The sequence below is a fragment of the Meles meles genome, chromosome 5, assembly GCF_922984935.1.
Source record: "Meles meles chromosome 5, mMelMel3.1 paternal haplotype, whole genome shotgun sequence".
Lineage (NCBI taxonomy): Eukaryota > Metazoa > Chordata > Mammalia > Carnivora > Mustelidae > Meles > Meles meles.
In genome coordinates this window covers 124,402,754-124,419,205 of record NC_060070.1, presented here as the reverse complement: position 1 = coordinate 124,419,205, position 16,452 = coordinate 124,402,754, and the positions used below count along the sequence as shown (strand labels likewise).

General features: G+C 48.1%; 1 protein-coding gene and 2 pseudogenes across 2 annotated transcripts; 2 read left to right on the top strand and 1 right to left on the bottom strand.

Moving 5' to 3' along the window:
- LOC123942228 overlaps nt 1-9,087 on the bottom strand; it is a 116,310-nt pseudogene extending 107,223 nt beyond the window's left edge.
- On the top strand, nt 423-16,321 carry LOC123942643 (DLA class I histocompatibility antigen, A9/A9 alpha chain-like). 2 transcript variants are annotated; one of them, XM_046006710.1, is made up of 9 exons: nt 423-427; nt 12,922-13,022; nt 13,301-13,570; nt 13,759-14,034; nt 14,647-14,922; nt 15,042-15,143; nt 15,583-15,615; nt 15,753-15,800; nt 15,929-16,321. In XM_046006710.1, the coding sequence occupies exons 2-9, from the start codon at nt 12,950-12,952 to the stop codon at nt 15,931-15,933; spliced, it is 1,083 nt and encodes a 360-aa protein (XP_045862666.1). In that variant the 5' UTR covers nt 423-427; nt 12,922-12,949; the 3' UTR covers nt 15,934-16,321. The 2 variants fall into 2 exon arrangements, with proteins under 2 accessions (XP_045862666.1, XP_045862665.1); XM_046006709.1 differs by lacking the exon at nt 423-427 and adding an exon at nt 2,834-2,838.
- LOC123942649 lies at nt 10,944-12,001 on the top strand (annotated as a pseudogene).
- Nucleotides 16,322-16,452: the final 131 nt, after the last annotated feature.

Here is a 16,452-nt window from a genome sequence, read left to right as displayed (position 1 = left end):
CTCTGGAGCGGGGGCAGGGGTGCAGTTGGAAGGACTTTGAGGTCAGAGTTTAGGAGAAACAGATCAGTGGGACTGCTGGACGTTTTCCAGGAAAGGGCCAGAGACAGTAGGAAAGGAAAAGAAGCCTTGAGAGCCCTACAGTTCTCCTGGGGAGAAGCAGATGAAGACTTAGTCACTGCAAACACAGCTCCGTGTCCAGAAAGATGCATCAGTGCCTGCGCAGAGAGACTAAGAAATACGTGAGAACAGGTGCTGTGTACACCACGTGTGCTTTTAGTATGGAGACACAGGTGCACCATGACCTGATGGAACATCGGTGCCAGGCAAACTGTCACGCGATGAGGCTGAATGACTCTATTAACACCAGAACTAAAAGATTTGAGAATAGGATGCATTGTTGGAGATGAAGAGATCCCCTTCATGATCAGTCTAACAGAATGAGCAATGTCACAAGTACAGACGGGAAGGAGACCAGCGGTGGCCCAAGGTTGGGGACAGAGGAGAGGACCCAATGCAAAGGGTTAGCAGGAAACTCTAGTACCAGGGACATGTTCTGCATACTCGTCATGGACTAGTTCCATGAGTCTTAACAATGGTTGACATTCATCCAACTGTACAACGAGGGTTGGGAAACTTCTCTCATATGAAAACCATAGAAATAAGACAGAAGTAGGAAGGAAAATGCAAAGTAAAGAGAAATATAAGCTAGGTAAATACAAATGAGATCAATTTTAGATAAATATAGTATAGAATAATATAAGCTAGGAGAATTCATTGTGAGCTCTCCTGCCCCGAACTAATTTTAAAGGAAGTCCTGTGGACAAAGGGAAGTGACCCTGGATGGTCTCATGTACAGAATAATGAACAACCAAAATGGTACCTTGCTGCTTTTGTACATTTTTTTCTTAATTTCCTTAAAAGACCTATGACTCCGCGGGGAGCCTGCTTCCTCCTCTCTCTCTGCCTGCCTCTCTGCCTGCTTGTGATCTCTCTCTCCATCAAATAAATAAATAAAATCTTTAAAAAAAAAAAAAACACTAAGTAGTTCATAATATTGTCGGTTTATACTGTGTGTTGAGGTCACGTGTGCCCATAGCAGTGCCGGGGGCTAAATGGAACTCTGTTTCAGCATGTTTCTTCTCTTATTGGATGGGGTTTGATGTTTCCATAAGTAGACTGTGAAAAGTTAAAGATACAGGTTTCTTTCTTTTCTTCTTTTTTTTTCTACTTTTCTTCTTTGTTTTGGGAGAGAGCGCACACAGTGGGAGGGAGGGGCAGGGGAAGAGAGAGAATCTTAAGCAAGCTTCTTACTCAGTGTGGAGCACAAAGCAGGACTCAATCCCATGACCCCAAGATCATCTGAGCCAAAATCAACAATCTGCTTAATCAGTTGAGCCACCCAGGCACCCCAAAGATTCAGATTTCAATTCCTACAACTTAAATAAATATTAATGGGAATAAATATAGCTAAAGAGCCACTAGAAGAATCAGACCATAAACAAACAAAAAATTGCTTGAAACCAACAAGGGTACAAAAAGAGGTAAGAGGATGGAAAATTGAAGGGACAATTCAGAAACAAATAAAATGATAGATGCAGGGGCGCCTGAGTGGCTCAATGGATTAAGCCTCTGCCTTCGGCTCAGGTCATGATCTCAGGGTCCTGCTATGGAGCCCCACATAGGGCTCTCTGCTCAGCGGGGAGCCTGCTTCCCCCTCTCTGCCTGCCTCTCTGCCTACTTGTGATCTCTCTCTCTCTGTGTCAAATAAATAAAATAAAATAAAATAAAAGATAGTGCAAATCCAACCATGTCAGGAAATCATATTAAATAAAAACCAATTAAAATTCCAAGAAAAAAGTTTGAATTACCTGGTTGGTGAAGGTAGACCAACACAATGCAGAGTAGAAAACTTGAAATGAGAAACCAAAATAAGTCCGAAGTTAAAGGGTTAAAGAATATCCCATGGGAATAAAAAGCATAAGAAATCTAGAATGTTGCATTATTCTGAAGCAAAATAGGCTTTCACACCAGGAGCATCACTAGAGACAAAGAAGGACTTTTTGTGAAGGTAACAGGTCAGCATCAAAGCAAGACCAAGGTAATGAATGAGGAAGAACCTAATTACAAATTTCTTGCAAATGTGACAAAATAGGCAAATTATCATATTTAGACATCCATGCTCCTCTCTCATTAATAAGTAAGGATTAGAGGAATTAAACCATACCATGAGCCAAAATAGACCACAGAATGACCATAAAATAACTCCCTATAAATGGAAGAGCAGTGAAATTATAGACTATACTCTGTGACTGTAAATATTAATGAAGATCTCTGGAAAACCCCTAAATATGTGGAGATTTGTTGCACAATTCAAAAGTACATGTCAGCATGGCTGAGAGAAGCGATCACGAGGGACATCAGGATTCTCTTCACTTGAGTGACCACGTACAGAAATGAGAATGTGGATCTGCAGATGCAACAAGAGCAGAGGTTGTCATTTCCCAGTTTGCAGGGGCAGGAAGCCAGGCCTGAGGGAGGCAGACAGCAGGTCCCTGTGTCCAAGGGGCAGCAAGGAGTAGAAGAGGCCACACACCAGGGTCCTGGGCTCTCCAGGCAAGGGAAGGGGGCCACTTTCCAGGTTCCAAAAGGTGGGGTCTAACCTTGCAGAGGAGCCTCCCCTTGGCCATCTTGGGCATGGTGCTCAGACGCCTGGATCCTGCAGGCCTGGGGAGAGAGGAGGGGACACATCTGGATCCCGGGGGAAATGTGAGCCAAAGCCTGGGCCCTGAGTCCTGGCTGATCTCCTTGTACCATGGCCGTGTCCAGCCTCCATCCCACGTGCTGCCCCCAAGCTCCAGGATGGCATCTCCATGGCTCCAGCTGCTGACCCTTCCCTGTTGGAGGCCCTGGGGCTGCTCTTCTTAGAGCAGAGTTTCCACTGTTTTCACAAGCAGAGAATGTTCCCAGGTGGCAGAGGCTGTGAAACAGGGGTGGATGGTAGTCATCTGTAAAACCGTAGTCTGGGAGTAGGAATCTGGAAACTCCAGAATCTGAAACCAGGGCTGGCCCTTCAGGGTGCACGGGCCTTGCTCTCTCCTCCTCTCAGGCCCCTGATGCCCCAGAGCCCCAGCCAGAAAATCCTGTGCCTCTTCCAGACAGAACTCATCCTCCTCCCACAACGGTCCCCTAAGATGAACTCTTCCCCTGACCCTCATCCCCAGTTCCTCCTCCTGCACTCTTGTTGGCCCCCACCCCCTAATGTCACGACGTCCTCCCTCTGCTCACTCCTCCAGGAGCATCCCCAGGATCCAGGCCGTCACCCAGGGAGCTCATCCCCCTCCTCCCCTCCTTCTCCTGCTCTTAGGGACTGAGATTCCAGAGCTGGTTCCCTGGAGGATGACACATTTTTGATGAAGCAGCAGCAGGAACAAGTGACAGGGACTCCGGGATCGAGGTCCCTGGAGGAGATTGAGGGCACCCAGCATGTGTGTGGGCTCCACTGCGGACCTGGGAACCAGCTGTTATGCCTGAAGATCTGTTCTCCCTGAGGCCAGAGTCCATGGTCATTCAATGAAGACAAAGTACCTAAGTCAGCGTGTATTTGGGAAGACAATTTAGACTGAAGAACTGGCACTCTATGGGCTGTTCCCGTTGTGGGCACAGTCGTGTGCCCTGCTGGGAACCCAAGGAGTCCCTCGGGGTCGGGGGTTCCCTGGGGAGAAACCCAAAGGGTGCTCAGGTCTTCTGCCCTCAGCCCTGTGGCCACACGGAGGTGCTGCCGCGCTCCCATCCTGCACCGCCAGGGGGCGCACGATGCTGCGCTGAGTCAAGTCCAGATGGAGAATGGGCGGCTAGGTGTTAAGAGGGGAGGAGGTGCCTTCCGAGCAGCCCTGGGGGCAGGTGCAGGGGTGGCGCAGGGATCCGAGGAAAGGAGCGCTCTGGAGCGCTCTGGAGTCCTGTACCGTGTCTGAGTTTCCATGTGTCCTCCCCACAACCCTCTCTTCAGCCCCTGGATGACAAGTCCAGGAAAACTGAAAAGTGGATCTTTGTTCCTCCTGGACCTGTTCCTCTCTGAGATCTATTTTACAAAGACACTCTTTTATCTTAGCATAGTTGGGGATTTACAGAGAAATGACAAAGTTAGTGTAGAGTCCTGTGTACTCCACATTCAGGTGTCCTGTCTTTAACACCAGTCTCACTGTCATGCATCTGTCACAACTAATGCCACAATATTCACACATTACTACTGATCTCTACACGGGATTTGCTTTCACGGTCTTGTTTTCTCTCCCAAAATCCCATCCAAGTTACCTCTTGAGTCCCATCATGGCTCCATCGGGATCCTCTGGCTGTGACCGTGTCTCAGACTGTCCCTGTTTTTCATGACCCTGACATGTCTGAGGAGATGGTTCAGGCACTTTGTAGACTGTCTCTCATTGTGAATCAGGCTGACTGAGGCTGTGGGGTTTCGGAAGACCACACCTGGGCGGGCCATTCTCCACACAACATAGCAAGAACATACAGTGATCACTCGCTCATCACGGATGAAGTTCACCTTCACCCACTGGCTAAGCTCGTCTAACCCAGTTGCTCCCTGTGAAGTTCCTTCTTTGACTTTGTCCCTTTCCATAAAGTAGTCTTTGGAAGGAAGTCAGGCTGTGCAGCCCACAGGTAAGGGTTGTTCTGCTGGGACTATTTGCATGCAGGTTGTTGTGCAAACATGAGTTCTCAAATGATTTGGTGAGTACCTTACAGGGGGATCAGCAGCTTGTCTGCTTAGTCTGCATCTGACTTTTTAAGAACCTGCTGACAGTCTGCCACAGCGACTGTGCTGCTTTGTCATCCCGCCATTAGTGACTGAGGCTTTCTGTGGCTCCCTCTCTTGGTCAGCAGGTGACACTATCACTGTCTGGATTCCCACCATCTAACAGTGTGTGATGGCAGATTACTGTTGTCACTTGCATTTTCCTGATGACACCTGCTGCTGAACATCTTTTCATGTGCTTATTACCTATGAGTGTATCTTTTTGAGTTGTCCAGATTTTGGCCCATTTTTAAATAATCTTAATATTTTCATGGTGAAACCCACCAGTCTTTCAAGTGAATTTAAAACTTTTTCAGTATTATTTAATGAAAATTCTCATGTTGTCATATATCAACATTTACTACTCATCTTTCATAAGTCATGAGAAACACCATTATTATATGCTTGGAAAATCCTCAAACCTTTTCTCTAATGAGTGTCCATCATAATTTAAAGGGTATTTTCTCCACTCAAATTAAAAAAAAATTCTATGGTTGTAAGGCTACAATTATTATGTAGCAAAGCAATTCCAACTTCCACAATTTACAAAGTACCATGAGAAAAGAACTCATTGTTCCTAATCCCTGAGACAAGGCACTTCAAGTACTCGCATCAAATACCCGTGTGAACAGCGGTATGTACATGAGTGAGATATCATGGGCTGAATAACATTGACACAGCTTGACCTGGATAAGGAAAATATAAAATCCATGGCAGTCACAGCTAAATAGTACGTTAAGACTCACAAGAATGTGTTTCTCTTATTATATAGAAAAGAAGAGGCCATATAATCTCTTAGAAAAAAGAAAACCTCATCAATATTTTCATATGAAAAACAGCATGCTCCCTGGGTATGTAGGACATCAGGATATTCAGATGGGACCAGGAGTAAGTGCAGATGGCATTTCTGAACACGCAGCCTTACTATCCCCCAGGCCTAGCAGTCTGGACTCTTTGCAGCCCATGGAAAAGGCATTAGACAATCACAAAGGTACATTACTGCAAACTCACCTGCCACAAGGCTCACTTAGTCTATGGTAAGAGACAGCAATGACGCAGACAAGATCTTGTCAATTACTGATTAGATGCACCCAGCAAGAAAATGCTGTTACGTTAATACATCTCATGTACGTCAAGCACCAGTTTCCAGAAGACTATCAGACAACTCCTGCCTGTTATTGCTCAGCCTGAAAGTTCATTCCTCACCATTTTCCATGTTATACTCTGAACGCCAAGGAAGATAAAAATAGAAGAGTGAGAGCTCTGGTAAGAAAAATCCAGTTCCTTCCTGATCAAATGTATGTCTCTCAAGTTAAATACAGAGGAAATAACGCACTTAAAAAGGTCTACTGCCTTCTCTGGAGCTTCCCATCCCAGCAGGACAACTTTTGCCTCTACTAGAGGATTAACGCCAGGGTGAGGGGCCAGAGCCAGGCCTCAGGGCCCCATCAGAGAAGGCCAGGCCAGCCTCGCTGCCGGAAGGCCACACTTCGCATTCCTACTGTGCCTCTCCACACACTCCCCACGGATGATGCAAAGAGTGTGAGTGTGAACACGACTCAGGGAGCCCATCCAACCCCGCTAAAAACCACTGAAAGAGACTCCACTGTGGGGTAACTTCATATACAGAAAGGAACACGTTTGCCTCTTTACCAGTGGCAATTATGACTAGCATGCCCTTCTTAGACACAAAAGGAATAATGGTGTATCACGGTTTATGCACAGTTCAATCAAGTATAAATATTCAGATAATTTCTTTTTAAAATTACAGATTAACTGTGACTCCCCAAAGATGATCCATTTCTTCATAAAGGAAGTATAGTTTATAAAGCTGGAATGACGGTTAATTCAACTACAGAAGCTCATACACAAAAACCCCTATTTTTTCCTTCCCAACTTGCTTGGTTCATACAGTTGATTCCACCACACAAGTGTACTATCGTCCTAGCACAGAGTAAAATACTGATAAAATGCCTCGGTTAGCAAACTGAGGGCCGCTTCTTTTTTTTTTTTTTAAGATTTTATTTATTTATTTGACAGAGATCACAAGTAGGCAGAGAGGCAGAGAGAGAGAGGAGGAAGCAGGCTCCCTGCTGAGCAGAGAGCCCCATGCGGGGCTCGATGTGGGGCTCCATGCGGAGCACTAGAATACGTTCTTCTTCATAAAGAGTGCTGCTGCCTGGTGGTGTCCTCCCCCCAACAGGGGGAAATCCAACACCATATTTCCCTGGTAAAGGGGGATCATCAAGGGTCCAGAGGCTCCTCACTCCGGCCGGACATAAGCACTTCCAAAAACGGTTTCCAACTCCAGGGTAATGATGTCCTTTGTAAACTGCCACTAGTCCTGTGTTTGTGCCAATAATCACAGTGTTCCAATTGGAGGTCACAATGTCTGGGACAGTCTTGGTTCGAAGTTCAGCTTCTGAAACAGCGTTAAGACAGTCTAACTTCCCTCCGCCCCACTTTAAATGTGTCTGTTATTTTTCTTCCTTTTTTGTTTTTTAGTTTTGTGGACTTACCAGATTTTTGGCCCCAGCAGACTTTTGGGATTCTACTGTGGTTTTGGTTCTGTTGCCCCGGGTTATCTTTTCCTTGCTTTTGGGGTCTCTTGTGCAGGTTCTGAGCAGGAGTGGGGTGTGGAACTTCTGCTGCATTTGCTATTCCTTCCCCGCGGCCTTATCAGAGCTCCAGCCTTCATTTGTGGACAGGGGAACGTATAACAGCTTGAGCGTCCTGAAGGGCAGAGCTGTGCGCGTTCACTGTTTCCATTCCCCACGGCCGCTCCAGGGACTGCTGCTCCTGCCCGGCCGGCGAGCGCTGGTCTCCGGGGTGGTGCAGGGAACCGCCAGCTGGACGACAATAACCAGAGCCCAGAGCTGGACATGGATGTTGGCAGAACCCAGCTAGAGGCTGATGCTCAAGCTCCTCCCCCGAGGTTCTAGGGCCCCTCCCACCTGCCAGCCCCAACCCCCCATTTTTGCTCACTTTTTTAGCAAGTGCTTTTCTTATTGGTCCCCTTTTTAAGAGTTTTATGAGTAGTCTACAGCAAGTACTTCGTCAGATATGTGATTTGTAAATATTTTATCCCGGGCTGTGGCCTGAGCTTGTTTCCTGATGTAACGGTGGACATCAGGACACAGGTGTATTTTCTGATAAGAGACATGACAAATGGCTGACTGTGCTGGGTTTGGGATAAAGAACTTGAGTGAGGGGCGGATGAGGGGTTACCATGTGACTTCTTTACTTTTGTGTATCTGTGAGTATCTCTGGAATTCTCTTGTACGCACGTGAATAAAGTTTTCAAAAAATACACTTCTTTAAAATCCCTAACACCTGACAGATCATTCTCAGACCATGACTGAAGACTCAGGTTCTGATCTTCTACTTTGGGACCAATCATCTTTTCACTGAACTATTTTGCCTTTGAGCTTCTATTTGTGAAACAGGTGGTTACATTGTACGGGCAAATCCTCCCACTGAACTTGCTTGAAAGGCCATGTAAGGTAGAAAACCCGTCAGCTTGAAAGCATAAAACTGGCATGCTACTATTAAATGAAACAATGAACACACCCTAAAAAGAAGGGAAAGGCCCTGCCTGGCCCCCCAACAAAGCAGGGTCCTGAGACATGGAGCAAAGTCTCTGTGAGTGCCCTGCCCAGAGCGCAGAGAGCAGGCCCAGCCCTTCCAGCTCTGTGCCCTGAGAGACTGACTTTCCTACTATCTCCTTCCCTTTTCATGTGTAAATAAAGCCTTTACATTCTGGTTTTGATGTGTATGTATGATGTACAATATATATGATGTCATCTATATTCACTGCAGAAAAATTATAAAATGGGAAAAGTGATAAAAGACAAAGTAAACAGGATGTGATTCTCACCCCTGAGCTGTTTTGTTGCATTTGCTTCTGTTCTCTTATCTATCCTCCTGCTGCTGGAAGTCTCTCTCTCTCTCTCTCTCTCTCTCTCTCTAAGGTGAAGAGCACAGAGCTCAGGGCCCCCAGTCCTGCTCTCTCCAGATGCCATTTCCCCACTCAGCTCCTGTCACCCTCCTGAGAGGGCTGCCTCTCTCTTTCTCCTGCACTCCCTCCCTGCTCCCCTCTCTGAGGTGATGAGCTCATTTTTTTTCCTTACTCATAAAAGCCGGACTCGGAGAATACTACACACTCCCTCCGACCCCCAGGTCTGCACCTGTGTCCTCAGCTTCTAAGCAGTGATGGGGGAGGGGCCCTCCTGTCTCAGGCTGTCCCTCCATGTTGGCATACCTGGCCCCTCACTCACTTGCATCATGCACTTCCCTCTCCCTCCTGGCTCAGCCATTCCTGCTACAAACATGCTGGGATGCCTCCCATGCAGCCACATAAAGCACATAAAGCAAAACTAAATCAACTAAGGTAAAATCATCCCATAAAAACAACACTTGATCCCATGACTCCTCCAACTCCTGCCCCATTCTATGGCCTCTGTGCAGAACTCATCCTGACCCATTATCTCACTCCTCATGTTGTCTTTGTAGCAAATGGATAGACACAAGACACAGAGTTTTAAACGTCAGATCCTTCTGCAATACTCTGCAACAGGTAATAGGTACAATTTGAATGCCCACAGGTGCTCCTGGTGGTCTAGGGCTGAAGAGCATTGAACCACGTTACCCTTTTGTGTGTCACAATAGTTTTTGTGTCTCTTAATTTGCTCATGGACACGAGTTTGTGTCTTTGTGAGACTGTGGTTGACATGCAGATATTTCATACTTTTCCTATGGGTTTTCGACACTAGACTGAGCTTAGAGAATTTCTTCATCCTACAATTGTAAACATTTCACATATATTTTCACCTCAGTAGAAATGAGACCTTCACAAGGTTGAAGGGAAACATGGAGAATTGTCTGAATTTGGGCAAAAGTGTGGGAGGAGCAAGAGGTAAAAGATAATAAGGTGGTGGAATCTAAGACGTCCATCTTCTGCTTTATGACATTTACAAGTACGTACCAAGCCTACGAGTTACATGTTGTAGCCAATATACCCTCTCACCTGGGCTCAGTGACGACTTATGAGCCTCCTTATGTTTACCAGGTGAACACAACCAACACCAAGACATCCAAAGTAATAGAGACAACAGTGAGCAACAGGGATGGGCATCTTGAACACTTATGACCTAGATGTGATAATCACGTTTTGGTTCATGTCTGTACACTTCAGCTGTCTCAATGCACGGTAATTACACTTTCATGTTGTATTTTAGCACATGTTTCAGATCCACATAGACAAATCTACAACTTCCATTTAAAGGTTTTTCTAAAGGACACATACACCTATGTGTCACACAGTCTCTTCTCTGAGGAGGATCTTGACAACTAAGAGCATTCTAGATATGTACTGTCTGAATAGTAGTTATAAGCCACCTGTGGCTACTTTAATTCCTATTCATTTAAAACAATTAAAAATGCAACTGCTCAGCACACCAGCCCCATTTCAAGTGCCACCTGCATCTCAAGAGCCGCATATATCTCATGGCCACCATACTGGACAGCGCAGATACAGAACAATCCCTTCCGCACAGACTGTTGTTGTATTGGAAGGTGCTGTGCTTCATGCTTTGTGGGTCTCGAGTCAAATATATTAGACACATGTAAAGTGAAAAGACCAACATGATTTCTCTTACAGACGACATCAGATTTCTGTCTGGGATGTGAACACATATGAAGTCGATGTGTCACAAAATCAAAGTTGTTTATGCCTGGGTCGGGTGCCTTCAGGGATAAACTGTCCCCAGTTAGAAAAGGGAAATCCCTGTCCCTCCACCTCCCTTCCCAGACTGGGGACCCTCTCTGCCATCACATTTCCAAGAGGTGAGGTCCCCGCTAGATGCACTCAGGACCTTGAGTCAGAGCTGAGTTTTCAGAGGCAGGAAGTGCAGCTCAGGGAAAGGGATTCTGCTACGTGAGGAGGAGGCCAGGGCAGGACCAGCGGGAGACTCTCCAAGGGGTATTCAGAGCAGCCGTTCTCAAAGTGTGGTCTGGGGAACACCTGATGTCACTGAGGCCCTTGCACAGAATCCATGAAGTTAACACTATTTTCATAACATCACTTGACATTATTTGCCTTTTCACCACTTTGACATTCACACTGAGGTAAAACTTGGTAAGAATGGAGGTGATGGGTCCACAGGGCAATTGTTTTTCTTCACCACTACTCACTTCCATAAAAAAACAAAACCACTCTTTCCGCCACTTTCCAAGCCACCATAATGGTCCCATGAATGTCCCAGCAGATGCTCTCAAGAGTATTAATGCCTAGAAGAGAGGCAAAGGCAGGTCATTAGGCCATGCTCCAAAGTCATCATCCCATTTCTAACTGTGATGACAAAGCACGATTACATTGGGAATTTGAAATCACTGCTGATCACAGAGCTGGGAATCCTACTGTGAACCTTATGGGCAGGTTAAACCTGAGTGAAGTGAGCAATCCCAGATTTGATGTACAACTCAAAGATCCACCAAAATAGCAGAAGAATCTGCCCCCATCCCTCCAGTTTGGTTTCATTGTCCTGACAACCTCAGCTGGCATCATGGACCATGAAGAAGCAAGACGAAAACTCACATGAGGGAAAATCCTGAGACTCTTTTTCTAGGGAGATAATACCTACACGCAAATAAAATACCTCAAAAACAAAAGGAGGACAAACAACTAGTGTCACATTCAAACACGCTGGTCAAAGCACTAGAAATTATCTTTATTAATTATTCTCAAATCCACATTTAAACATGTCCTTTGTGATGACATGGGATGTACAGCACTTCCACATACCTAAACCCCAAGGAAAATAATTTGTGTGAAATTAACTGGCCTTTTTTTTTTTTTTTAAAGCAGAATGCCATTTTTACCCAAAGGATTGAATGACACAGAACTTGGATTATTTAGACTAGGACAATTGACCAACAGTGTCTGGAAAATGAACGTGAAGTTAACCTTTCATGAAAATCAACTCATATAGGACAGCTGAAAGTACTTGTTGCCTTGATCAAATGTTAAGCTCTCAAGAGAAAAATCAGAATTTTGGGAAACTTGTGATGTACCAATAAACTTGACAGCTTCCCACTACTGATCTATTGGGATCTGTGGTAATGTTAAAACAAATATGACTTTTGATAAATCAATTTTAACCTCATCAACACTGGAACACAGACATAACTTAGTTAAACAACACGTTACCTTTTTAAAAATCATGCATTAGTACAAGATCCATTCAGTGTGCAAGATGGGCCTGTGGACTTTAATGCATCAGAGGACAGAGTCAATGATACTCTTTCAAGTTCCACTTTGCAAATAACCTTAGAGAAAGTACAGCTTGTGTCATTTGAATACAGTACCTAAGATGAATAGACATAATTATCTGAGAAGGTTTTGAAACATACTATTCTCCCATATTTGTGTAAGATTGTATATTTTTTCATACACGTCAACCAAAACAACACAATTAAGGCAGAAGCAAATCTGAACATCCAGGGGTCTTCTAAGGAGACAGACAAGAAAGGGACTTGCAAAAATGTAAAATGCAAGAACATCACTCTTCTCACTCTGCTTTCTACTTGTAGAAAATAGTTATTTTGCATAAAAACAATATTTCTGGATTATTAATATGATTCTAAATGAATTAATGAATTTTTAAACCTGTTTTATTCCTACTATGGTAAATACTGATAGAGATAACCCACAGACACAAAATGATCCTTGGGATCCTCAGTCATCTATGAGACTGTGCAGACACCCTGCGAACAAAATGTTTGAGAATCACTGACTCACACAGCTCCTGGGCCACGACTCAGAGGGACAGTGTGACAAAGAGCGCTCTGTGCAGTCGGTGAGGGGTCGGGGCAAAGTCCCAGGTCCCTGGGTCGCCTCCCAGGCCCCAGGACCCCGTCTGGGTGGGGAAAGCCCAGTGTTGGGGAATCCCCATCTCTCTGGGTTTCACTTCTCTCGTTCCCAACCTGTGTCACCTCCTCCTGCCTGGATACTCATGACACGGACCCAGCTGGCACTCCCATTGGGTTCCGGGTTAGTGGCGAAGCCAATCAGCGGCACCGCGGTTTCGGGTTATAAAGTCTCCTCACCGGCTTCCGAGCGCGACTCAGTCTCCTCAGACTCCGAAGATGGAGATTGTGATGCCCCGAACCCTCCTCCTGCTGCTGTCCGGGGCGCTGGCCGTGACCGAGACCTGGGCGGGTGAGTGCGGGGCGGGAGGAAAGGGCCCCTGCGGGGCGGGAACGAGGGGACCCCCGGCCGGGGACGCGGGACCCCAGGGGAAGGCGCCTCTCCGCCGCCCCCGCCCCAGACCCCCAGCCGCCCCGCCCAGGCCTGTGCTCCCCTGTTCTCCCCGCCTGCGCCCTGCCCTCCTCCTCTCGGTGCCCCCTCGTCCTGCCCTCCCGGCCGCCTCCACCTGGGCCCCGGGCCCCGCGCCGGGAGGAGGGTCGGGCGGGGTCTCAGCCCTTCCGCGCCCGCAGGCTCCCACTCCCTGAGGTATTTCTCCACCGCGGTGTCCCGGCCCGGCCGCGGGGAGCCCCGCTTCATCGCCGTCGGCTACGTGGACGACACGCAGTTCGTGCGGTTCGACAGCGACTCTGCCAGTCGGAGGATGGAGCCGCGGGCGCCGTGGGTGGAGCAGGAGGGGCCGGAGTATTGGGACCGGCAGACGCAGATCTGCAAGGACGCCGCACAGACTTACCGAGGGAACCTGCAGACCGCACTCCGCTACTACAACCAGAGCGCGGCCGGTGAGCGACAGGGCCCGGGTCCAGGTCACGACCCCCATTCTCCGATATCCGGGTCTCAGCGTCACCCGAGACTGAGGGACCCTCCCGCTGCCCCTCCGCCGTCCCCCATCCTTAAGCCGGAAGAACCCGCGGGAACTTTTAGGCGGTTTTACTTTCTGTTTAACCCCCTGCCTGTCGGGCGGGGCCAGGGTCTCACACCATCCAGAACGTGTACGGCTGTGATGTGGGGCGCGACGGGCGTCTCCTCCGCGGATACAGTCAGGACTCCTACGACGGCGCGGATTACATCGCCCTGAACGAGGACCTGCGCTCCTGGACCGCGGCGGACACGGCGGCGCAGATCACCCAGCGCAAGTGGGAGGACGCGGGTGCGGCAGAGCGCTGGAGGAACTACCTGGAGGTCACGTGCGTGGAGTGGCTCGGCAGGTACCTGGAGAACGGGAAGGAGTCGCTGCTGCGCGCAGGTACCAGGGGCCGCGGGCCTCCCTGATCTCCCCTCCCCTGGGGCTGGCTTCCCACCAGGAAGGAAAAATGGACTCAGTGTCAGAACACCGCCCTCCCACGGGTGGGGAGAGGGAGGCCCGTCTGTGTTCATGTTCTAACTAGAGAGTGACTCACCCAAAGGGCAGCTTTTCTCTAAAGGACAATGGAGGAATCCAGTCTCTCCTGGAGACAGGTGGAGACCATCCCTGCAATAACCCATCAGCCGTTCCCTTTGACCCTGGCAGTCACCTTGGGAACCATGGCTTAACCTCTCAAGGCCTTTGTCTCCAATATGAGCATCTTTGGAGGTCTGACTGGGTGGTTTGAGTCATTCACCCCAACCCCACCCCCCACCACAGTCAGGACCATTAGTGTGCTCTCCCTCTTAAACCTACAGCCTCCTATCCTGAACTCTCTCCCTGAGTCTAGAACTTTCCAGGATTAGAAGATCCTAAGGGCTGGGTTGGTGACTGGGTTTTGTGCTTCTTCCATCTGAATCAGTACCCAGTCCATCTCAGGATGGTCATATGAATGCCGCTTCAGTGGCCTATAAAGGTAAACCCAAGTGTGGATTTTCTGATTTTCTTCCTCAGAAACCCCCAATACACACGTGACCCGCCACCCCATCTCTGACCGTGATGTCACCCTGAGGTGCTGGGCCCTGGACTTCTACCCTGCGGAGATCACCCTGACCTGGAAGCGAGATGAAGAGGACCTGACCCAGGACACAGAGCTCGTGGAGACCAGGCCTGCAGGAGATGGAACCTTCCAGAAGTGGGCGGCTGTGGTGGTGCCTTCTGGACAGGAGCAGAGATACACATGCTATGTGCAGCATGAGGGGCTGTCTGAACCCATCACCCGGAGATGGGGTAAGGAGGGTTTTGGGTAGAGCCTCTTCTCAGGGAAAGCAGAAGGCCTTCTGGAGAACTTCAGCAGGGCCAAGACACTTACCAGAGCTCTGGACCCTTCACCTTCCTTCCATTTCCAGAGCCACCTCACACCATCCCCATCACATGGATCATTGCTGGTCTGGTTCTCCTGGTGGTCATTGCAGTGATTGGAGCTGTGATCTGGTGGAAGAAGCGCTCAGGTACTCAGAATGGAGTAGGGGGGATCTCAGGTTTCTTGTCCTGCTGGGGGATTTCCTAGGTAGCAGACTGTCTTGCCTTGTTACTGAGAAGTACCATCCTCACGAATGGACTTGCCTGCTCTGGAACTGATCATGAACACTCACTCTGTAGCAAACACTTGTGAAAATGAAGGACACATTTTCATCTTGTTAATTCTGGTGATGGGGACCTCATTGCCCAGCAGTCACAGGACAGAGAGGGTAGTCCCTGCTGAGGACAGAACGCCAGCAAGTCAGGTGCCCCAGTGACTCCTCACCTCATTGTTCATGTTTTCTGTCGTGTCCTGGGTGTTCAGTTACAATTCTGGAAGTTCATTTAGAACCAGGACTGGGAGCTTCTTCTAGGATCTCATGGCCCAGCCCTGTCCCAGGCCTCTGACATGATATTTTTTCCCCACAGGAGAAAAAGGACCAGGCTACTCTCATGCTGCACGTAAGTATGGAGGGGTGATTCCTGAGACCCTGGGATAGTGCAGACAGGACCCTATGGGGAGCTCACACACCCCATAGCTCTTCCTTTAGTCTCCTCTCCTGTGGGCTCTGACTATGTCCTGTTTTTTTCTCCCCTAGGCGATGACAGTGCCCAGGGCTCTGATGTGTCTCTCACGGCTGCTAAAGGTGAGACCCTGGAGACCCTGATGTGGGGAAGGGTTGGGGCACTAGGAACACTTTGAGCATGAGGGGGCTTCTGAAATGTCCCCACTTATGGGACTGACCTCAATTTGTACATGATTTTTTTTTTACAGTGTGAGACCAGCTGCCTTGTGGGGACTAAGAGATGGAAGATTTCTTCACACCCCCACTTGGGGACATCAGCAACCCCTGACTTCTCTTTGTGTGTGTGTCTGTGTTCCTTTGAGTATATGTGAGGACATGAGGAGATTTGCCCACCAGACCCATCCCTATTCTGATTTTATTCTCCTTTCTAATGTGCTTTCCTGTTCCAGCAGAGGCAGGGCTGGACCATCTCCATCCCTGTCTTTATTTCATGGCGTTGAGTACAAATGACTTACTTCTGTACTGAAAATGAGAATCCAGACATGAGTTGTGTTTCCTAATTCTTCCATATGAGGTAATATGGGGTAATAAAAGAGGAGATTTGTAATATTAAGACAACAAATAAATGGAAGCACTGAGAACCTTCTAGAATCCATGCGTTTACTGTGCTGAGTCCATTGTGGGGGCGGGCAGAAGGCTGTGAGGAGACGAGTGGGGTTGGGGCCTGTGCCCAGTGTGTGCTCAGTGCATCATGGGGGTGACGTGCTCACCC

What these genes read in the sequence shown, in the direction of transcription:
- LOC123942643 (XM_046006710.1), top strand. Translation starts at nt 12,950, where the DNA reads ATGGAGATTGTGATGCCCCGAACCCTCCTCCTGCTGCTGTCCGGGGCG. An exon ending in ACCCATCACCCGGAGATGGG is followed by an intron (nt 14,923 to 15,041) that starts GTAAGGAGGGTT and finishes TTCCATTTCCAG; the next exon opens with AGCCACCTCACACCATCCCC. An exon ending in CTGGTGGAAGAAGCGCTCAG is followed by an intron (nt 15,144 to 15,582) that starts GTACTCAGAATG and finishes TTTTCCCCACAG; the next exon opens with GAGAAAAAGGACCAGGCTAC.